Below are 23,853 nucleotides of genomic sequence, written 5' to 3'. Positions count from 1 at the left end.
CAATCAAAAACTTGGTGGGCTGATCTTAGAAAAAATTAGATTTGTCTCTGTATAATTGATTAGGTTATATATACTGTATGTATATATGTTTTTGTTCTTTTTTATAATGAAGAAAAGTTGAAGGCACTATATTTAAACCCTGATGGACGGGTCGCCAATAAAACAAGCAGGGAAGATGTTGGAAAGTGAAATTTAGTGTGTGGTCACTTTTACCCTTTCAGTTCAAGAGAGCAGTAGTTCATGTTAAAATGATAACAAGGCAATTTGCTTAAGGGATGTGAAAATAAATAAAACATTATGCTATTGTAATAGCTTTGAATTAGATGAGAGTAAAAATAGGAAACGTTTGCTGTTAGAAAGTGGAAAGAGGGGGAAGGTGACGGCACTGCCAGGAGGAAAGTTAAAGAAGAGGATGTATGAGCTAGAAAGAGAGGGAGTGAGTTGGTGAGTGGCCAGACGAGGTCTGCCTCGTCGAGAGTGCATGAAGAGCACTCTGGTGGATCAAGCAGCCACTCTCTCGAGTTACCTTGGTGGACTGGACCAGTTGGACGTGGGAAAAAGCCTGATGGACGGTGACTGCAACTCATAAGCAACAGATGGGCCTGCTCTGGGCCAAACAAGGATGGTGCTTTCTGTGCTTACTGGGACATCGGTGTTGGGTAGATTGTGCAATTGCAGTGATTATCTGCTGGAGGCTGAGGCAGTGGTTGTTCATCCCCATCACTGGTTGATGATGCTGTGAATGTAATACATTTTTGAAGGTTGACTTCAGGGTTCTTTTTCCATTCATTTGTTTGGTCTAAAATTGCTGAATAAAATACATTCAGCTAATACCACACACAAGGCCTACTAAATTGTTGCAAACCCGAGCACCCCACAACAGTACCAAGCCAGTTTATTTTAGGCATTGCAAAGTGTAGCCTACACCATTGCATGAGATCTTCAGCTTCTCTGCTGTTTTCTTCATAGTTTCTTCTTCAGATTTTTTGCTTCTTCTTATCTTCAGCTTTTTTGCTATTTTCTTTATAGTTTCTTCTTCTCGAAAAGTTTGGATCTTCACACACTGTTCTGTTGAAAGTCGCTTTCTTGGCGTCATTCTGAATCTACTCATACACTTTAAAGCAAGGGATTCACTAGCAAGGGATTCAACAGCTGATGAAACCTAATGTCACAGATTAAATTGCTAATTTAATTGTGGTTTCATGTCATTCACATTAATATTATTGATGTTGATTACTTCAGTAATTATTGTAATTTACTCTACAAAATCCACAAACTGTTTCCTGCACATTTTCTTTGTGGTAAGTGGTTATTACTAGCATGTGATAATAAAATGTAATATGTAAAGCAAAAATAAAACTTTTACAATTTCCTAATTTATTTTATATACTGAGAGGGAACTGTGATATAAGATTGACTTCTACAGAAATTTGAACTATTTTCCACCGATATTGTACACTTCTAACTTTCGAGAGATTTGTAAAGTTGAAATAACACCACAAAAGTGAAAATAACCAACACTTTTGCACAGCACTGTCTATATCAGTGTTTGTCAACCTTTTTGTCCCACGCCACACTTTGATTTTCAAAAAATTGTATGCCCCGCCATGATTGGAGACACAACAGTATATACTACACAAGTATTCAAAAGGCTTTATTAAAACTTTATTGCGAATTTTATTCAATTGCGACTCACTTCAATGGGAGCCCTGCCCTTGACGCTGGCTGCAGATTTGTTTGATTCGAGGAACCAATTTTGTCAGTTTCAGCCTTAAATCACCACGTTTCGTGATTTCCAATCGATTTCTCTTAGCTTTCTCTCGAAAGCGATCATATATTAATTCATTAATTCTGAATCCTCATGCCCTACCAAAATATTGCCACGCCCCACCTTGAGAAACACTGGTCCAGATATACTCTGCTGAGCCTGATATTGGCTCAGTGGTTAGGGTGGCAGCTTGGGATCCTCAGGTCCTGAGTTCAAGCCTCGTCAGCCACTGAATTAACACACCAGGGATTGACTCAGACTGTCATCCTTCCGAGGTCGGCGAAATGAGTACCAGTTCCAGTGTGTGTACCGGTGGAGGGGAACTGCATCAGCGACACAGTCGCGCTTCAAGAAATGATAGCTACCCCAGCAGCTAGGCTGCCATACGACCACCATATACTCCGCTCAAATAAAGACGCCAATTGTTGATTCAACCTGATTCTTCAAAAAGTTATCGGAAGGACATATTTTTTCCATCCATGAAACGTCAACATTTTTCATTTGTCGATGAAGTGTAAAGAATGAGAAACAATTTGTTTTGAGCGATATATTTATTGAAAAAAAAAAGGCAAAACTTTCGCAGTGCTTGAACTTTTTGACCGGCCCAGGTTTTAAGATTTATCCCTGTACCTCGTCCGTGGTTCGAACCGGCGATTCAGAGTTTGTCTTGTTCTATAATTCTAACGTTGGATGGGACTGGGATGAGCTGTATGTATTTATGTATCAGTACTCGTGTTTGGTACATTGAATGAATCCCAAGCACCATGTCAATGAGAAAGCGAGTCGTGACGGAGCACTTACCACGAAATAAACGTCCACTCGGCGTCCGTCCACCGACACGGCACGCTCGTTAAAAGCGCACCGTGCGCTCCTGGCACGTCTTGCACGTAGAAACGTACGGCGCAGGTGTAAACGCGCGAAGCGATGGGCGGGCTGAGGGGGAGATTACAAGGCAGGATCGCTGCGTGCCGGAGGCGGCTTTGACACGTTGTAATGAGCCTGGCGAGCCTCGGCTCCCGTCGTCCCCTTCCGTCACCCCAGAGCCAATTAATCGTGGCCGCGGGGAAGCGTAGGCAAAGAGGCAGGGGGCACGCAGCTGCATGGCAGCAGAAAGGGCGCGTCGTTCCCTTGCTTGCGCCTTCACAATCGGTTGGCTCATCGCCCGAAACGACATCCCCAGGACGTCTGTGTTTAACGCGCTTTTCCGACGAGCCGGGCTCGACAACTGCGGCGCTTTTGTTGATAGTATAAATAACAATAGAAGAAGCGACAAGTAAACGGGTTAAGGCCATGTAAAGCCGGGCAGCATAAGTCTCAGCAGAGAAGGGAAAGCAGAAACAGAAAGCAGCCTTGATGTGAGTTCATCGATGTTTGGTCCAGGTGACTAAAGGAGGGAACAGAAGAAGTGATGATGGAAATTTGTGGAAGGTGTTGAAAATGGCAAACAAATTGCTATAATGTTAAAATAGTTGGCCAATAGGTCTGTGATATTTAGTCGAGGAGGATTGATATTTTAGTCGAGTGATATTTGGTCGGGTTTCAGTGATTATTAGTCGAGGAGGATTGTTTATCGCCGTGTGATTCGCCTGTTTGTGTGACTCTTTTAGGCCCTGGATTATGATGGAGGTTGTGTGGGATCGCAGGTCCATTGTCGAGCAACGTCTTTTGTCGTTAATGTAAAGTGCAATGACGTCTCCTGTCATGTTTGTGTCCAGCAGGTGCAAGGCTGCGAGTTCCACCACGATGAGCTTGTCATCGCTGTAACGTATTATTTTATCCTGATGACGTGGGAATCTGCCGAATTTTAGATTGAATGGATTTCTGAGAAAGAGGGCAGGAAAAGACATCAAGTGGCATTTGTGGGTAGAAGTTGAGAACTTGACTTTTTACCTTAATTTGAATGCGCGGAATCCAACAATGAATTTTGATTTGTTCACCTTCAAATTTCCAAAAAACAAAATGGATGCCAAATCACGGATATTTACCTCCAGCTCTAAAGATGGAGTGAGGTTGTTTTCACCACTATTCGTGTCTGCTTGTTTTGTCTGAAAGGGAAGCACATGAAAGACGTTATGGAGCAGCACCGCCTTGTTGCCACCAATACAAGGTTTCAGAACCCCAAGAATAGGCTCTGGACCCACCGCCGTCCAAATGGTCAGCTTGTTCAGCTGGATTACATTCTGGCAAGAAAGAAATGGATGAATTCCATTAAGAATTCCAGAGCTTACTGCTCCTTTGAAGGTATTCAATCAGACCATCACATCGTCTCACGAAGATGCCAGATCAGCTACCGCAAAAGCAAGTCACCAGCTAAAGATCCTATGAAGAGCATCGACTAGAAAAGTATTGTGAGAGATTACAACCTCTGTGAGCAATTCACAGTAGCAGTTCATAACAGATTCTGCATCTTGCGTGATGAACTAGAGGATAAGAACAACACCTCAGCAGTGTATGACACCTTGATCACTGCCAACAAGGAGATTGCTCTTGAAATGCTCCCCAAGAAAAGAAAGTGTTGTTGCAATTGCCACCAGCAACAGAGTCAACACAGCCAGAGAAACCTTGAAGAAAGCTTCAAGGAATCACAATGCTAGACCCAGCAGAAATACTTGCAGAGGCTTAGAATTCACTAAAGCTGCTTTTTATCAAGCTTACACCAAGGTCGTAGATGCCCATGTGAAGTCCAAGACAGACGAGCTTGACAGGTTACACCAAGAAAATAAGCATGTCGCACCTTGGCAGATCCTGAAAGAGATCACCAATAAGAAGGCTTCTCCAGCTATCCGTATCAAAGGTAACATCATAAAGGAACGTCTAGACTGCCGGTTTAAACATTTTAGCAATCTTCTCGGCAAACCTGAGCAGAACAGCAGTACTGACGATCCATTCTTCAATCACAAAGTTGTTGACATTCTTCCAATCAAGACCGCTCCGTTCTCTATGGAGGAACTCCAGAAGTGCCTGAGAAAGTTCAAACGATCCAAGACTCCTGGCCCTGACAACATTTCAGCTGTTGTCTGGAAGAGCTCACTTTTTCATCAAGAGCTGCTAAACTTTTGCAACGAAACCTATAGAGGCAACAAACCAGCGACCTTCTCCAAATTTGCCATCATCCCTCTACCTAAAACAAGGCAACCTCTCTTCCATCGAATTACAGAGGTATAACATTGTCACCTCTAGCCTCAAAAATCTACAATTCTTTGCTGCTTAATAGGATTACCCCTCATCTCGATCCTATTCTCCGACGCAACCAGAATGGTTTCCGGAAAGGCAGATGTACAACACCTCAGATTCTTGCCTTAAGGAGGATCATAGAAGAACAAGATCTCCCAGCAGAAAGCAAGCTTAGTATTTGTGGATTTCTCCAAGGCCTTTGACAGCGTCACCAGAAATGCCATGGTTCAAATTCTTTTGAACTATGGCATCCTATAAAAAAACAGTGCAAGCAATTGCCATAATGTACAACAACCCCTCTAGCGATGTTCAAAGTATGGATGACCCAACCAAGGAGTTTTTCACAACAGCAGGCATCCTCCAAGTGGACACCCTTGCTCCTTATCTTTTTGTTATAGTTGTGGATTACATTCTCAGGCAGTCAGTAGAGACCATGAAAGAGAAAGGAATTGACATCAAGCCAAAAAGATCAAATCGTGACAGAGATAAGCATCTCACAGACCTTGACTATGCAGATGATATTGCCTTAACAGCGACACTTTTGAAGGATGCTCAAGACCTTCTAATTTCTGTTGAGGATGCTTGAGCTAAGGTCGGTGTGTTTCTTGATGCCAAGAAAACAGAATACATGACAGTAAATGAGGATGCTGATCATCTATCAATCTTCTCCAAGGATGGCTCACAACTAAATGAAGTTAAAGACTTGAAGTACTTAGGGTCTTATGTAGCTGATTCCAAGAAGGACTTTATATCATGCATAGGTCAAGCCTGGAGTGCATGTAACAGGCTGCAGCACATCTGGCAGTCTAACATTTCAAGATCTACCAAAGTTGCATTCTTTAGAGCTTGCGTAGAGAATATACTCTTATATGGATCAGAGACATGGACCATGAAGAAGGCCTTGCAGGACCGGCTTGATGGCACATATACTCGGCTTCTTATGAAAGTTCAGAACATCAGCTGGCAGGAACACAGAACAAAAGCAGAGATCCACGGAGACATACCACCCATTTCTACCATCGTAGCTCATCACAGAACACGTTTTTTCTGGTCACTGTTTCCATGCCAAAGACCAAATTATGTCTGACGTGATCTGCTTGAGATTGCCTTGCCCAACCAGAGGAAGAAGGCCACTGAACTACATCGACTGCGAAGCAAGGGATATCCAGCATGACATAGCGGACTTGCAGAGACTGATGATGGACAAAGACTCATGGCGCGACATTGTGAACTCTATCTCAGATGAGTCCGCTGAGTCGTAGTAGTTGTTTGTCTGTGACCAGGAAGGATACTGTATCTCAAAAAGTTGTGGACAGATTCGGACGAAACGTGGTGGACAGGTTCGATTTTGATGTAGATCGAGATCTGGATACGAGAATTTTAAATATATATTTATATATATATATATATATATATATATATATATATATATATATATATATATTTAAAGTGATTCTTCACCATTTCGAGATGGGACCAAAACCGATATATCGCATGAAAAGTTGCGGACGAGTGATGACAAAACTAGGTGGACGAGTTGGTTAAGTGACAAGAACAAGCCGATTCGATTTTGGTTCAGGTTTGGATGCAGATCCAACCTATCAGTGGGATACAAAATGTAAACTGTTCAGCTTGGTGGAGGTATGCGCTCAACCAATGCTGTTACTGTTTGTCCTTGCTTTATACTCTTAAATGCTGAGCATCAAGGAAGGAAGAAGCACGTTCCACAAAAAAAGTTTTGGGTCTGATTTGGCTGATGTTTGAACCGACCTCACACACTCGTGTGTGTGTGTGTGTGTGTGTGTGTGTGTGTGTGTGTGTGTGTGTGTGTGTGTGTGTTATTAATGTCATGTATAATGTGTATATAGTCACGTTTAATCAGTGTGTGTAAATATATAGGCATTTCGAGAATATATATATATATATATATATATATATATATATATATATATATATATATATATATATATTACACACACACACACACACACACACACACACACACACACACACACACACACACACACACGTCCTGACGATAATTCACCAACTGTTGTTTCAGTGTTTTTTTTTTTTGTCGCACTTCTGCTCCTACAGTTCTGGGAAAATTACATCCAGACTTGCTGCATAGGATCAGCATCACCTCAATAAATGTATCGGGGTGCTGGTGGGGGGGGGGACGACGACACAAATTTTCTCTGTAAATGTGTACCGTGTAGCGCTGCCTCCAGGTGGGGGAGGACATTACAAGTCTGCACCATTTACAGCACTGTGCAGTATTCCTGTCCCCATGTTTTCCAGTACAGTGAGGTGTTTTGAATGATAAGCCATTGGTATACTTTTTGCTTCATCCACGTAACCCGGGTTATTAATTTTTTGCATATACAGAGCTGTCCGTTGCCCATACACCGCACAAATAAAGTTATGCGTCAGAAGAACGTGTTGTATAATTGGATCAAGATGGCCCATGGGGGTGGGGGTAGTCTGATCGTATTACATCATATATATATATATATATATATATATATATATATATATTGTTGTGGTTTTCCGCCGCGTTCGGCGTGCGGACGACCGTTCTAGCCAAATCGCGGTTGCGTGCCTACCGAAGGCCGCAATCCAGTCGTGACTGGTGAATTGTGATTCCAAATACGTGCCTTCTTGAACCGTTGGAAAACAATTTCAACTTGCTCGATTGTCTGTTTTCCTTCGGTGGTTCAGCATCACAAGTGCATAAATAGATGAGAAATTGTACCCCATTGATTCACTCTGTTAGCTCAGCAGACCTCCCAACTACGGATGGTGGAACCGTTAGCTCAGCAGACCTCCGAAGAAACAGTGGATGGTGATCATGAGACTGAAGTGGGTTGGGATGGGAAGCAGGGAATGCAATTGATAAAGAAAAAAAGAGCATTCAGAGATTGCATACCCTCGCCAGGACTTGTTTTGTGTGGTGGTTGTGTGGTGTATTTTGTGGCGTTTGTGCACTGGTATGTTATGTAATTAATGAGACATAACTAGAACTGCCACTTTATAACTGCTGGCAGTGATGACCGGGTACCAAGACGTCCCGCTTTGATGAAACCCTGCTTTGATCGGACACCTGGCTCTGACCTAAGAAACCTATGACGTTTCTTATTATTCAATTGGATTTAGAATGGGATTAAAATTAATTAAATTCAAATCAAATGGAAGATTAAAAGGTGCAGTCCTGCATTGCAGTAATCAGAAGCAATCCAAACAAGCAAAAAGCAAAGATGAAGTTATCAGGAGGAACCTGGACAGGATACACATTTCAGCTGCAACTCCTCAACCCTCAAACCCATCCAGGCACAGCCAAGTGAGCCTTACTCAAAAACACAATTTTGTTTTTTCATCAAAAAGAACCCAGACCAAAAAAAATAAATAATTCTGGCTGCTAGCCAAAACATAAACCATGTGTCCGATCAGGTTGAAATTTAAATTTAAAACACATCGTCTGCATCATTTAATTTAAAACACGTAGTCCGCATCATTACTAGATCATAATTGTGAGGTTTCACGTCGATTGATTAAGTGGTTCAAGAGAAATAATTTTTTCAAATATTTTTCGCTCAATCCAATATAGCTGCCAGACCATGTGACATCAATTAATCATGAATACCTTGGTATTCACAAGGCTTGGGGAATATTTGCGTAAAGTTTCTCCTCGATCTCTCCAGCCGTTCTGGAGAAGATTTTTTTTTTGACATGTTTTAGGGTATGAGTTGAATATGAGGGCACTGCATGTACATGTGAATGATGGTTTCAATCTAACCACAGAAGCAACATCCACCAGGAAAGTTGAAAATGTTGCAACAGAGCTCCAAAACTCAGTGTCCCATGAAGCAATCTCCAACTTTGGTCTCCCATCATCCTTGATATTGGCCAGAGAAAGAAAGACTCCCAATTTTGATGGACAGGCAAGGGAGGTAGAAGAACCTCATGCCAGGCAGTGTCTAGCCAATTTGCAATTTCAACAATGACGTGGAAGCTTGCGTTAGGGCCTGTGGAAATGACTTGAGGAAAAGCGACTCTTCTAGCAGGTCTTTATGTGGGTGAGGACCGTTTGTTCTGTTAATGTCAACTACCTGCCAGGCCTTCAGCATTTCCTGATAAAAAGAAGGCAATGGGTCACTGGCAAGATTTTGGGAGGTGATGGTGAATATGTGCCTTTAACACCCTAGATGTATAACGGGTTCATTATGCTGTGTGTATACTATGCACCATGAAATAGGTGCACCTGTGTGAGAAGTGGCAGCAGCAACTTTAGCCCATTTGCTAATTCAAAGGCATGATTCATAAATAATTATACCCCAAAAAAACAAATGTTACAAAACCACCTAATCAATAAAATAACTTACTCCTTCACCAATGTGTACTATTTTAGCAATGGAAAGGATAATCAAACAAAAACAAAAGGATTTTAAAGTAAAAGTATATCCGCGATGATGCTGCAGTCGACTATGACTATCCACATGGGCGGGCCGAGTACCACGGCTTGGCTTGGACGTAAATAAAAAAAAACATTAATCTAACAGAATGAGAACATAAAATAACCAAATGAACCAACTTGGCTTAGATAACCAAAGCAAAACAAAAATACAAAATAAAATATAAGGGTATGTTCTTTTGAACATACGAGTCCCCCTAGGACCATGAAGGTATCGTTCTTGTTGTTAAAGGCCGTCATGGGAACATACAAATAAGGGTATGTTTAGCAGCTTCATCATGGTTGGCGTCCCGCAATATAATATATTAGCGTGATTAAAAATACAGTTTTTCCTCGCATCTTCATGTCTGTCAAAAAAACAGTGTCAAGGTGCACAACTACAACTCATAATCTATCTATTGAGGTGTTTTTCGCAACCCCCCCACTGCTTTCCCGTTTTCACGCCACTGTCCACACAAAATTCATCAATCAATTCTATACAGAGTCCGGGGGACTCAAACAGCAGAGGATGAAGTGGAATGGCGAATTGTAGAACATCTTGAGGAGTTCTTTTCTGTTCTTGCGTAAGGCAGCTTGGCTGCCGGGTCGCTATCATTTGTTGGAAGCACGACTGTGCCGATGATGCTGTGAATCTCTACCAGTACACTGGTATTCATTTCACTGACCTTGGAAGGATGACAGGCTGAGTCAACCCCACCTGGTGTTAATTCAGCTTGTGGAGTTGTAAATAAGTGTGGCGTAGTCGTAGTCGTCGTGTATGAATGAATGATGTTCCAAGATAACAATATATGAATGAATGATCTTCCAAGATTTTTATTCCAAAAAAATTCTCAACTTTAGACTTTTCAATAACCTACTGTACAGACGTGCACTATTGATACCACTTAAAATGCAGAAAGGAGACAATGTGTTTCAACAGCATGAATGCAAAATGACATATATCTACCTGGCCAATTCGTGGCACAGATTAAACGGAAAGAATACAAAATAAGAAAAGCTCTGTTGCTTATATAGAATCTTTACTAACCATCTGTACAAAAGTTCTCTGTTCATAAATTATTTCTTCTTTTTATTTAATGCCTATAGACACATGTGGGAAAAACGCATTGCAATGTTATTTGTACTCTTGTTACCTACAATTGGTCTTTTGTTTAAAAAGTTTTCCGCTTGGAAACGAGCAGTTTTCATTATTTTTTTAGCAGCCAACAACCAACAACCAAATCTTTACCAATTCAACCATTTTTCATCATGAGTGATAGGTTACCATGTGAATATCTACCAAAACATTACACAAGTTTCTCAGGAAAACATAGATTTACTTTGAAATGGAAACAATTTTAAGTTATAAAAGTGGTGTCTGAAATGAGATTGGCTGATTGTCACAGTCATGCAGACACAAAACACACACAAACACAACCTGAGGTAGATAAATGAGGAACTGGCTTGGTAATTTGCGATATTTTAAAAATAACAGTGAAAAACAATGTTGGTGTCATCCAAAATGCCATTTTCCAAAATTTCAAAAATGAATGAAATTATCATCAATTGGATCATATTATTGAAGAAGAGAAATTCAAGTATTCTGCCATAAAATGGATCAGGGAGGTTGGAGGAAATGTGAAAACTGGAAGTTTCATGATTAAGCAACATTAAAGGCGTAATGTGGTTGGTAAGGTTTGGAATATACTGAAACATTACGACGTAATACTTGTAAATCCTCAAAGTTCCGAAAGTTAAATTGGGGAAGTTGTGTTCATGTATTTCGGAGTTGCTGCAAAGATGTTTATTTTACACGTTTCAATGTTAAGAAATGAATTCACACATCTTTGGTTCCACTGAAATACAATAACCTCCCAATTGAGTTGATGCGTAACCCAAGCAATGTTTCAATGTTTACACACACACACACACACACACACACACACACACACACACACACACACACACACACACACACACACACACACCTAACTCTGATTTTAGACTGCTGAAAACTGCTGTGATAAAGGTGCAGGACACTCAAAAAACGATGAATGAATTAAATGCTTCTTGTGTTTCAGAGTTGGAAGAACAAGCACTCAGAAGCCTCGGGCCAGCCAAGGGCTCACTGACCATAATCACGGGTTAACTCCATGGTGCGACGTCCAACAACAATCAAAAAACCTCTTCGCATGATAACCTTGGGTCACAGGGAACATAGTGAACATCCAGGCCAGAATTCCTACAACATGTTTTTAGAAAATTTAGCCCAAAATTTAGCACACATGTTTGCATAAACTGGATTTGATCTGTAGCAAAAATTCTTCAATGTCCTGATATTAGGTTGTATCTGGATAACTTGTTGTCGGTTTTAAACACTCAGACAGACGACGATCTTCACAAATTCATGACAACACTGAAATTGCAAAACGATGCTATGAAAATGAAGTTTGGGAAATTGGTGTATGTACATTTTTCTGGTCATTTAACACTTGAATCTTTCTTTAAAATAAAAAACCTCTACCTCGGGATAAACCCCAAACAACATTAGACACTTCTTCACAAAAGTATCTCATCACATCTTTCTTACAATTTGTAAAAAAATCCTTCATCATCATAGATCAATTGTAACAAGCATCAGCTAATCAGTTGGGACAATTAGCTTACAACAATAACAATGCACACATTACTTTCGTGAAAGACATTTGCGCTAAAAACTTCGCAATATCCAAAGTGTAGCAACATTTCTTGCAGCTTAAGCAAAAAACAGAAATTAGCCTCATTATAAATTCGATCCCTTTAAAAAAGGACAATCAAGAGATAAAAATTAAGGCCAGTGAAAAGGGAAGCAACTTTAATTTCATACGGAAAATTCCAAAACAATCTAAAACATTACGAAAGAAGTGAATCCTTTTCACATTTCTCGTCTTCATATCCGCTACAAGCAAATAAGAAAATAAAATGGAAATAAAACAGAAAATAATCTGCAGAAAAAAAACAACCACTAATTAAACTCTCTTTGTACACAAGACACTTCATCTTAAGCACTCATTCCAATGGCAAGGCAAACCATATTTTGCTTGTTCTGTTGAAACTTAAGTTAGAACATTTTTTCTTCAAAAATAATTCTTCCATAGCAAAATAAAGGAATCTGATTGATTATTATAGCAATCAGATGGATTATTAAAGATTTTCCAAATAAATGCATACCAAAAATAGCACTCATAGGTAACTATTCAACAAAGGAAATGCTTTTCCATATCTAACTTGTGCAAAACAGATGTTGCCTTCTTCATGAAAAGTTGGAGAGAAAAACTTGAATCCAGCCACCATGCATTCATGGTTCAAAAGTTGCCTGGAAGATAAGAATGTGTTTCATTTTTAAGTCATCAAAGCTGATGCTACAAAAAAAAATTTTAACATTGAAAATCATGACAGAAAAAAAAAAAGAGATCACAGAATTACAATTTTTGTATTTATTCAGCTAAATTATATGGAACTACAGGGTTTTTCAAAAAAGTGGACTCTTTGAGCAGCCTGATATTCTGTCGTATCTAATGCTATACCGTTCTCTCTTGCAGGTTGTGGTGGTGGTGGTGGTATGCCATTTCTAACAAGTAGTCAGGAGGACCTGAGGTCAACTATGGTGTTCACAATGAACAAAAAGTGAAAATCGTGACTTTGTGGTTTGAGACAAAATCCTACATGCAGGTGCGCCGACGACACTGTCAGTATGACAATGTTTACAACCGTAATGGACCTTCCAATGGGAGCAGTCAGCAGTTAATGGAGCACCTCCAAGCACATGGAAGCATGAAAAATCAAAATACAGGCAACAGTGGCTGCCCACCAAGTGTTACCAAGGACTAGGGAACATTGATCTTGTGAGAGATTCTGCTCTCGAAAGTCGTGAGAAATCCCACCATCAGCATTCCCAAGAACTGGCGATCTCAGCCTCCTCTGTGTGGTGCATTCTTACTTCTGAACACAAGCTCTACCTCAACATCATTTCTGTAAACCATAAACTAATTCTGAATGACATGGCAAACCGAGTAACAATGTGTAATTGGTTCAGTAACCGAATTGAAAGGGACCCAAAGTGGATCAACTCCTTGTGGTTCAGTTATGAAGCACACTTCCATTTGATTGGAGCTATCAACAATCACACTATCTTCTGGGGGTGCTGAGTCTCTTGAGGAGGTGTCTGAGATATCTCTCAAGGGCCCAAAGTCCACTTACTTCTGTGCCTTGAATGCCAGATGGGGTATGCTGGGACTGTATTGGTTCGAGGATGCCAATGATAAGATGGAGACAGTCAAGTGCAAGTGGTACCGCGAAGTCTTACGCTGATTCCACACTGATCTCGCTTAACGACTGCATCCAAACCAACTCGGACTTGCATGGCTCATGCAGGATGTTGCTCACTGCACACTGCAGGTGAAACCATTGACTTGCTCCACCAGTTTGGAAATCATGTCATCAGCCTGGGCACGGTGCATGAGTGGACGCCCTACAGCCCGGAATTGAATCCATTGGATTTTTTTCTTTTGGGGTGCTGCCAACGGTCAAGTTTACGCCAACAAACCTCGAACCGTGGCTGTCCTGAAGCAGGAAGTGGAGGACCGTCAGGCTACCACTCTAGCCACTTGCAGACGAGTTGTGGAGCATTTTAGAGTGAGGATCAAAGCCTGCTTGAACAGAGGTGGAGCACACATTGAAAATGTCAATTACAAGCAGTATAATGAGTGATTTGAAAATGGCATGGTGTATACTTTCCATAAATGTATGACTGAACTTGCTAACTTTTGTAATTTTTCTGCAATAAAACGTTCAAATAGTCCACTTTTTTTGAAACACCCTGTAAATTGTTGAAGGGAGCAAAGAGGGACAGTTTACCAGCTTTAGGGCATGTGCTGTCAGGGTCTGACAGAGGTATGTGAATTTGCCTTTGAGCTATGCAGCCTGGTTTGAATCTCGAATTTGAAATTTATTGTTGCCATTCTGCATTCATTCAAAATTCATCAAATTTACTTTTTAAAAGTATTTTTATTCAAAAAAATTATCGGTTATATAAAAGTATTACGATGCAATGACGGCCAAACATAACTTGGTGGAAGTGTGATGTTAAATTCCAAATAAAATATTTTCTCTGCCTTGAACTTCATAACTTCATAGCAGGATGGTGTATATTCAGCAAATCAAATGATTTAATATGCTGAAAGTCTCGGGACTGATACATTCTCACAGCTAGTCACAATAATTGGATTAAAAAGGAAAAAACAATTATAAGTGGCCTATTTTCTGTACTATTGATCTTTGATACGACGAGAGAGAGAGAGAGAGAGAGAGAGAGAGAGAGAGAGAGAGAGAGAGAGAGAGAGAGAGAGAGAGAGAGAGAGAGAGAGAGAGAGAGAGAGAGAGAGAGAGAGAGAGAGAGAGAGACAGACAGAGACAGACAGAGACAGACAGAGACAGACAGAGACAGACAGAGACAGACAGAGACAGACAGAGACAGACAGAGACAGACAGAGACAGACAGAGACAGACAGAGACAGAGACAGATTATATAATTCACCGAGAGGGGTTGATTGCTTAAGATATGCAATTCTTTCATAAATCAATTGCGCTGAACATGTTTTAATAAAATCAATTATCTCAGAACATTGCATGAAAGTTGATGCCCTACACTGAAATAAAAATCAAAAACTGAGAATAAGGTCAACATTATTTGATTTCTTTTATAGTTTTACCTCTCATCCTTTGAAAAAAAATTATCATTGAAGGAGCAGCTGCAAATCAAGTCAAAAAGGTATGTGGATGGTGAGGACATCCATTTTTTCTTCATGAATAGCCAAAACATGCAATGATGACGAGTTTCAAAGCAAATCTTTGTCAATACCTTGCTGTCACCAAAAAGGTTACCAGGAAATTTGCTGAAGTTGCGGTTGCTTGTTTGGCTGGCAGGATAGCTTATAAATATGTGCACTTGCATTTCAGCTCTCCAGTCTGGGTTCCAATTTTGACCCAACTATAAACTGTAATCCTGATATTTTGCATGCAGAGCAATGCATCAATGTGTGCGCTGTAATAGTTGCTGATATGGAATCAGGCTGGCGGGAGGTTAAACTGGGAATCCCATCTGATCGCATTACTTTGTATGTTTGTCCTCTTACAGCTGTTAGGCGCACAAGGCTGCCAAGGTAGTTTTGATGGCTAGAGGTTACAATCCTGCACGGGTCACCACTTGGACAAAGGATACTCAAAAGAGCGCAGAAATTTGGAATTTGGCAAGGGTGCCGGCGATAGCTTGCCTACTCTTTGTTAAGGACATCGTGGGATTGAGACAGGACACACAGTCATAAGCCCATCCAAAGGATGGCACACACATTGACTAATAACCTTTGAGTAGCAAAACACCAGGGTGACCGTTTATAGCTGGGTCGAGAAATGAACCCATGTTCGACAGCTCAGAGGCCAGGGTAGACATCAGGGAGGTTGCAGACTATCCTGCTAGCCACTGACATTGATACATGACTTTTCAAATGACGTGATCCACCACAGAATGCTTGGGATGCATGCACAGAAATTCCCTACTAACGGGGGTCATCATGCAGCCGAACGTATTGTTACGAATTTCGGTCCGCCCGGCGTGCGATTGGTCACGTAACTCAAATCGCGACCACGTCGCCCACCGGAACAGACAATTCAGTCGTGACCCTCCTGGAACTACCGCCAGGAGCCAGTCATGGGTGGGGGTTTAACCTCACCACAACCCAGTCCGCATTCTACCCGCGCGAAATAGGGTGAATCGCCGAATGTCGATATACCTAAATACCCGCGCGGGTCGCGTACTGAGGAGTTGTACCATGCCACAGGTCGGCTCCGGACACGAACCGCTTAAGCGGCTCGTTCCGTGCTAAGGGGATAACCGAGCGGAGTTGTCACCGACCTCGACGGTTCAGATTACTTACTGGGTGTCTAAACCCACTACCAAATCCCTTCCGTGATGCAAGATGGAACTTTCAAACGAAGGAAAGGACGCAACGAAACGGGTCACAATTTAACAAGCACGTTTTATTCCACACTCAGACAAGCACATATTTACAGTTATACAAAAACAATGCATGATTACAGTCAAATCAAGAACACAACGCAGAGTTACAACCGAATAAAAAGGGCAATTATTTTCAGCACACTTACACAGGTTAACTTACAAGACTGGCACCACACATATATTTACACAAAAAGCAAAGAAAACAAAAGCCACCCTCATAGGCAAGGAGGCAGACAGGTCCATGGACCAAATGCGCGTGGAACCTGGTTGAGCGGCCAGGTCCACGAGACCGAGTGGTCTTACCCGCGCCCTCGTGGCGCGAAGGCGGGCAAGCCGCAATGTCAACGTAACGCGCCTGACGCCGTGCCCCTGGCGTGGCCGGTGAGGTCCCTCCGGCGTGCTCTGCGCAAGCACGTGCTTCTTGGTCAGCACCACAGTTGGGGTGGGGAATGGACGGGGTTACTGGCGCTATCTCAGCGTGGATGGGGGGAATTGTTGATGCCCGGGATGGGGAAGGTTCTTATTGCTCAGGATGGGGAGAGGCGAATGGCTGACGCTGGGTCCCCCCGAGCGGGGCCTCGGGACCGCACTGACTCCGGCGAACCCTCGCCCCCGAGCCTTCCTCCGCGTCCCTGCTCCACTCCGCAACTCGCCCCTCGACCTCCACTCCGAGCTCCGTCTCCCGTTCGTCGATCGGGCCCCGTCTGCACTGTCTGCTTCGAGCTTCTTCCTTTCCACTGTCCATCCCCGTATATCCTTCACTGCCGACTTCTCCGAATCAACCTCGAGCCGCGCCGCGTTCGCTCTTATATAGCCCGGGGGAGGGGCGTATATGCAAATACACGGATCAAATCGCGTTTGGAAGCGGGGCTACGCCGCCCGATGTTCAACCATTGGATGGACGGAAAGGGGGCGTGAACCTCTCCTGATCCGTTTCTCTCTCCAAAAAGGGATCCATATGCTTCGCGTTTGGAGGCGGGGCCACACCGGCCGACGCTCAGCCATTGGATGGACAGAAAGGGGGCGTGAACCTCTCCTGATCCGTTTCTCTCTCCAAAAAGGGATCCATATGCTTCGCGTTTGGAGGCGGGGCCACACCGGCCGACGCTCAGCCATTGGACGGACAGAAAGGGGGCGTGAACCTCTCCTGATCCGTTTTTCCTCTCCCGAAAAGATCCATGTGCACTCGTGGCACGACGCATTTGGTAACAATCACTGAATGGGCTTTGGACAGCACGACGTTCGGTGTTGACAGGTGGTGTGGTTGATGGTTGTGGAGGGAGAAAGGCGAAGGTGGTGGGGGGTTTGCTGTGGTGGTTTGGTTGTTGGCGGGCGTCGTTTGAGAATGGGGGTGAGGCGATGTTTGCGGGGTGGGGTTGTGGAGGTGATGGAAGTGGCGGTTTGGGGTAGTTGTTCGGGGGCGTTGTTGGTGGTGGCGATTTGGTTGTTGGGGAATGATTGGTCCAAAATAATGACAGAGAAAAGAAAAACGGCTATCTCAAAGGATCGCAGCCCGGTGAACACGGAAATTGTTGAAACAACGGTGGGGAAATCTAACTAGACAATTACTTATCATCATAACTGATCTAAGGTCCTTTATGGTGTATTGCGAATTTCCACAGCCGTAACAGTATATTGTGTGTTTGCGCGAGATAAAGATTTTAAGATAAATTGCCTCACAAAGCCTCTAAAATAAGCCAAAATACTTGGAAATGTACCGGCAAGAAAGGGGTATGCCTCTACACATGAAAAGAGTTGGAGAACTTTCTGAACTCGCTTAAAAAGCTGAGAGTTTGAGAGCTCCCCATCTTGCGAACCCTGGAGGCTGCATGGATTGGTGTTAAGTCCCAAAGGTTCATAGACGGGCACATTCTTACCAAACCTTCAACCATCGTTGCCAGTGAGTAGACTTTGAACCTTGTTGGATTACCTCATGTGAACATTGCAGGCTTCTTAATTTATTTAATGTAGTCTGCAATCAGAAAGATGATGCCTTCATTCCCACCATTTCGCAGACTTCCCCCAGAGGGAGACACTGTATCTGGCTTGATTGTTCTTAAGACCGATGGGCGAGTTAGATCTGGATCTCGTGTTTACTATTAATCATGTGTTTGGGAGGACAGGGTATGTATATATATATATATTATATATATATATATATATATATATATATATATATATATATATATATATATATATATATATATATATATGTATATATATATGTATATATTACGGTTCTAGGAACCGGATGCATACAAACATACAGTTGTCCCGAAGTTAGTTATTCCATTGAGTATATGTGTAGATAGATCCCTACCTTGTGTGTCGTGGGAAGACACTGGGGTGCGTTGCGATGTTTTTTAGTTTGATTAATAAATCATTATATCCCCTCCATTACGATCCATGGTACCATAGCGCTTGCGGCCCTCAGTTCGCTGGCCACAGCGCACCATTGTCCATCTGCTGTCTCCGGAGGCTCGTTTCTCGAGGCAAAATCTTTGCGGTCACTGTTTCAGTTCCTCGGCTTCCCCAAACGTTCCAATTCCTTCTTGAGGGCTCCAGACACGCGTGAAGGAGGTGGGCTTTCCCGGCCTAGTCAAAATCCGCCCAGAAAGGGCAGACCCCATGAAGACCCTGTCCAATCAGGACGGACGATGACGTCGGCTTCGCCAAGGCCCCTCCCCGACCTTGGGGATCTATATATTATGACACCATCTTCAGAGTAGAGTGAGAGAGTTGGAGAGTTCGTTGTTGGTTGAGGGAGGAAGAGGTTCACTGGTTGGATTTGAAAGTTCGTTTGTTCGTTCGTTGGCTGGTTGTGAGAGAGCTGAAAAGACCTCGACCAGGCCTCGGTCGGGTCCTGCTCCTGTTAGTCCATGGGCCCAGACATATATCGGTACCATCTGGGAAACCAAACTTTAGGGCTACTAAGTTATTGGTAGGGACTATATGATTATTTCAATATGTGATAACCGTTCCAGAAGAGCAGCTTAGTGGATGTATTTTGCACTTTTACCATTTTACCATTCTGAGATATTGACGTTTTGGGGGAAAATCACACAATGGACTATTGACACATCCCATGAAGGTAATATCATTCAATAACAGCTCAGGATATCCAGATTTGTTTGCCTTTTCGCTTTCATTATGTGGAGGGTGGGTACATTCCAGAGATGATAACTACCAATAAGCTGCCAGTCTGCAATGGTTATCACATCAAAATATGATCTGTATATACACCAATTCAAAAATCATAACTAGGATTGGTTTCCTTAGATGGTACCGACAAGTGGAATTTCTGGCCTGGGCCCATGGACAATGTCTGCAGCCCCGTTCATACCTTGGACTCCGTGCTTTCCACCCGGGCTCCTTCGCAGACACGGCCTCCACACGTGCAGCTGTGGGCCAAACTGCACAACCTCTGCTGGGTGCCGCACGACGGAGCACCCGTTCCCTCAGAACGTCCAGGTACCAAAAGAACTGCGACCTCAGCTCCCTCCCTCCGTGGCTGCAAAAGTCCTTTGCCAATTAACTGGGTTTATTTTGGCCAAGTGTGTGTCTGAGTGTATGGCGCCTGTCCATTAAGTAAAAACTGTTTAAGTTTTTGATTACTGTAATTCTTGCTTGTATTATTCTCGAGACAAGTCTGCTCTGTGTCCTCTTTTGTAAGTTGCTGTAAAATTGTTGCACTACATCTCTCTTCTTTCCCCTGCATAACACACCAATAAACCCGTTCCTGTGCCACATGTTTTTCCTCGCCTAGTGCAAATAATTTATTGTAGAAATGTTCCCAGTTCGTTTTTGTCTTTTCCTCCATTGGTCCAGCATGGTTTGGATCGAAGTTTAGCCGGGTCTTTATTCCCGATATATATAATCTGTTCATTCTAGCCGGTACGTCATTGGGAGTTCCGCTCGGCTGCATCTGATCCGGAGTTGGTAGTTGGTACTCTACCGTAGTTGGTAGCGTGATCCGGTTCTGGCAAGGCGTAGGTTCCCCGGTAGTCCCCTGGTGGTTCCACTGGGGCGTGGTTCCCCGGTAGTCGAAACCGCGTGGTTAATTAGGTAAACTGATTACACCTGGCAGAAAGACCCTACACTACGCGGTTGAGGTATTGTCGTCCACGGTCGGTTAAGCGACCCACCCTTCACGGAATTGTCCGTGGGCGACGGCTTACAATTCTGGGAGTCTTGTAGGAGACAACGTAACTTCACCCACCTTGTGGTCATTCTCGCCACCGGACCCCGGCCCGCAACAATATATATGTATATGTATATGTATATGTATATGTATATGTATATGTATATGTATATGTATATGTATATGTATATATATATGTATATATGTATATATATATATATATATATATATATATATATATGTATATATATATATATGTATATATACGAGATCCGTCTAAAAAGTAATGGGACTGAGCCTGCTGTGTGCTCCACTTACACAACTTGAATGAACGAGTTGCGTCATCGTCTTTCGCAACATTCCAGCAATATATATGATTGGTGATGGTTGACTGCGCTCATTGTGTGATATTTTTTTTACAGGTCGTGCTTTACACGTTGTCTAGTCTGAGTCGACGCCCCATGAGTCGTGAGCAGAGAGCCAATCTGAAGTTTCTTGCCAAGCTTAGCAAAACACCTTCCGAATCCTTCGCAATGCTGCAGCAAGTCTACGGGGAAGAAACGATGACACGTACATGTGCATATGAATGGCACAAGAGGTTCAAAGAGGGACGGGAGGAGGTTGAAGACGATCCACGGTCTGGAAGACCTTCAACGAGCAGAACGGCAGACAACATCGAGAGTGTGAAGCAAATGGTGTGCGCAGATCATCGACTCACGGTGCGGATGATTGCTGAGGAACTTTCCATCAACAAGGACACTGTCTGGAGCATCATCACTGAAAATCTCGAAATGTGCAAGGTGTGCGCAAAGATGGTCCCCAAGCTGTTGTCCGAGGACCAGAAACAGCAAAGAGTCACTGTCTGTCAAGACATTATCGAGCGCCTAGAGGACGATCCAGACCTGCTCGGGAGAGTCATTACTGGCGATGAATCGTGGATATTCAAATACGATCCCGAGACCAAACGGCAGAGTCATCAGTGGAAAGGTCTGGCATCACCAAGACCAAATAAAGCAAGGATGTCAAATTCAAAGGTCAAGGTGATGCTCATCGCGTTTTTTGACATCAAGGGCATCGTCCACTTCTCGTTTCTACCACACGGTCAAACAGTGAATCAATACGAGTACAAGGAGATCCTCCGGCACCTCTTGAGATCAGTCCGGGACAAGAGGAGGGATTTGTGGGAGAACAATGCCCAGGTGCTCCAACATGACAACACCCCTGCTCACAGTGCCCTGAGCATCCGACAGTTTCTGGCAGAGTGGAACGTGCCAACTCTGCAGCAATCCCCATATTCGCCAGACTTGGCCCCTTGTGATTTTTTCCTATTCCCCAGCTCAAGGAGGTGATCAAGGGGAACTGGTTTCCTGATGTGGAGGCCATCAAAAGGGCCGTGACGACGGAGCTCTGGAAGATTCCAGAAGAAGCCTTCCGGGGGTGCATCGAAGCATGGAATAAGAGGATGGACAAGTGTGTGAGACTGGAGGGAAACTATTTTGAATGGAACAAGCTGTGATTTCAATATATTTTTTGGAATAAAATTTCTGTGAAGTCAGTCCCGTTACTTTTTAGATGGACCTCGTGTGTATGTATACGAGTATATATCCACATATGGTTTTGGAAAATTTACCCGAGGAGAGATCATACTGGACACGTAGGTGACCCTAAGATCAGTAATTTCATTAATCTTTGGATAGATTGTCCTTGTTCCCTTTGTCAAAAGGCTGTTTGGGGGGCTTGCCTTGGCTCGGCTGTATTTTTCCAGTGTAATGTCTCCCCCTCCCCCTCTGTTACTTTCAGTCTTTCTTCCTTCACACCATCATTCTGTTCAATCCCTCTGCAACTTTCAATCTTTCCTCCTTTTCCTCATTGGCCAATTTCAATGGTCCACCAATAATCTCCCCTTCATCAAACATCTTTTTAACAGTCCCTCCTTTAACAGGTGGGAGGGAGGCTGGGGGCTTCGTTGTAAGTTCCATCAGAATGGCATGGCAATTTCCACAAGTGACGTCATGGACCCACCCCCATCAGTTGCAGACCAAAGAGAGAGAGAGGGAGAGAGATGGTGATGATGATGATGATGATGATGATGATGATGATGATGAGGAGGAGGAGGAGGAGGAGGAGGAGAAGGAGAAGGAGAAGGAGAAAGAGGAGGAGGAGGAGAAGGAGAAGGAGAAGGAGAAGGAGAAGGAGAAGGAGAAGGAGAAGGAGAAGGAGAAGGAGAAGGAGAAGGAGAAGGAGAAGGAGAAGGAGAAGGAGGAGAAGGAGAAGGAGAAGGAGAAGGAGAAGGAGAAGGAGAAGGAGGAGGAGGAGTCCATAAAGGAACACAAAATAATTTGCCTGTCGGTGAACGTTCGTGCCTTGGAGGAGGTTTAGGATCATGAGAGAAGCAGAAGGCAGAAGCCAACGGGGAAAGCTCACACAAGCAGGGACAAAAACAGCTTCTGAGCAAACAGCTCAGACAGTAGAAAGGCTGCGAGAAACAGAACGGCACAGGTGAACAGGACAAGGTCGCATGAGCAGAAGACTCAAAGACTGAGAAGGCGTGTGACGGAAGGAACAAAAGTGTGTGAGGGTAGGTTTCACGAGCATTTGGTGTTGTGGAAAAAGAACACTCCTTCCATGAGCGTCATTCTGCCCTCTCGATCCTGTGAGCCACGAAGAACGAGGAGGGTGAACGGTGGCAACTCATCGACAGAGGCCTGAGGAGGAAGAATCTGAGGCAGAGGGCGAGTCACATATCGAGCTCGCATATCTGGGACGCCAGAGAGCACTTGCCTACTGGGTCTGGGCACCTCAGGGACGTGACTGCGTGCCCCATCGCATCACATCGCCAATGCCCATCTTCCCCATTCATTTTCCTCCACATTATTATCTCTATTATAATACCAAGCTTGCACACTAAAAACTCGGCTCGCCCTCACACGATCCCAATGAAATTGCTGTGGCACTTAGCGGACATGCCGACAATGTTTGGGAAGTCTTAGCGTTCCATAGTACCACTTGCATTTTGCACAATGCGTATTTTGGTCATTCCCCGTGTACGGTCTGTCGTCTGCTACCAGCTATGTTGTACTGCTATCCCGTGCATGTGCACGGGTATCGCAAGTCTTGTATATTTGGCTGTTTGAGGTGAGGGAGAAAGGGAAAGGCTATTTTTCTTTTCACCATATGTTACTTTTATTTTATTTTCAATCCTTCTGTTTTATTCTTCTCCCCTGAGTGAATGATGGCCAAGTCTTTTGTTTAAGTAAGATTGAATA

The 23,853-nt window shown here is 43.3% G+C and overlaps 1 protein-coding gene across 7 annotated transcripts in view; it reads right to left on the bottom strand.

Annotated features, from left to right (window-relative positions):
- Positions 1–11,312: 11,312 nt before the first annotated feature.
- RBMS1 (RNA binding motif single stranded interacting protein 1) overlaps positions 11,313–23,853 on the bottom strand; it is a 424,513-nt gene continuing 411,972 nt past the window's right edge. For all 7 annotated transcript variants that reach the window (XM_085891735.1, XM_085891738.1, XM_085891741.1 and 4 more), the window contains one exon: positions 11,313–12,747. Coding sequence is in view for 3 of the 7 variants with exons in the window: in XM_085891738.1 (XP_085747864.1) it covers positions 12,730–12,747 (18 nt within the window). In the remaining 4 variants the exon portion in view is untranslated. The remainder of the gene's footprint in view (positions 12,748–23,853) is intronic.

The sequence above is a fragment of the Eptatretus burgeri genome, chromosome 8 (genome assembly GCF_056783735.1).
Source record: "Eptatretus burgeri isolate ZD-2024b chromosome 8, Ebu_testis_v1, whole genome shotgun sequence".
NCBI classification, from domain to species: domain Eukaryota; kingdom Metazoa; phylum Chordata; class Myxini; order Myxiniformes; family Myxinidae; genus Eptatretus; species Eptatretus burgeri.
The sequence above is the reverse complement of the archived record's forward strand: the minus strand, read 5'-3'. Positions and strand labels throughout refer to the sequence as shown.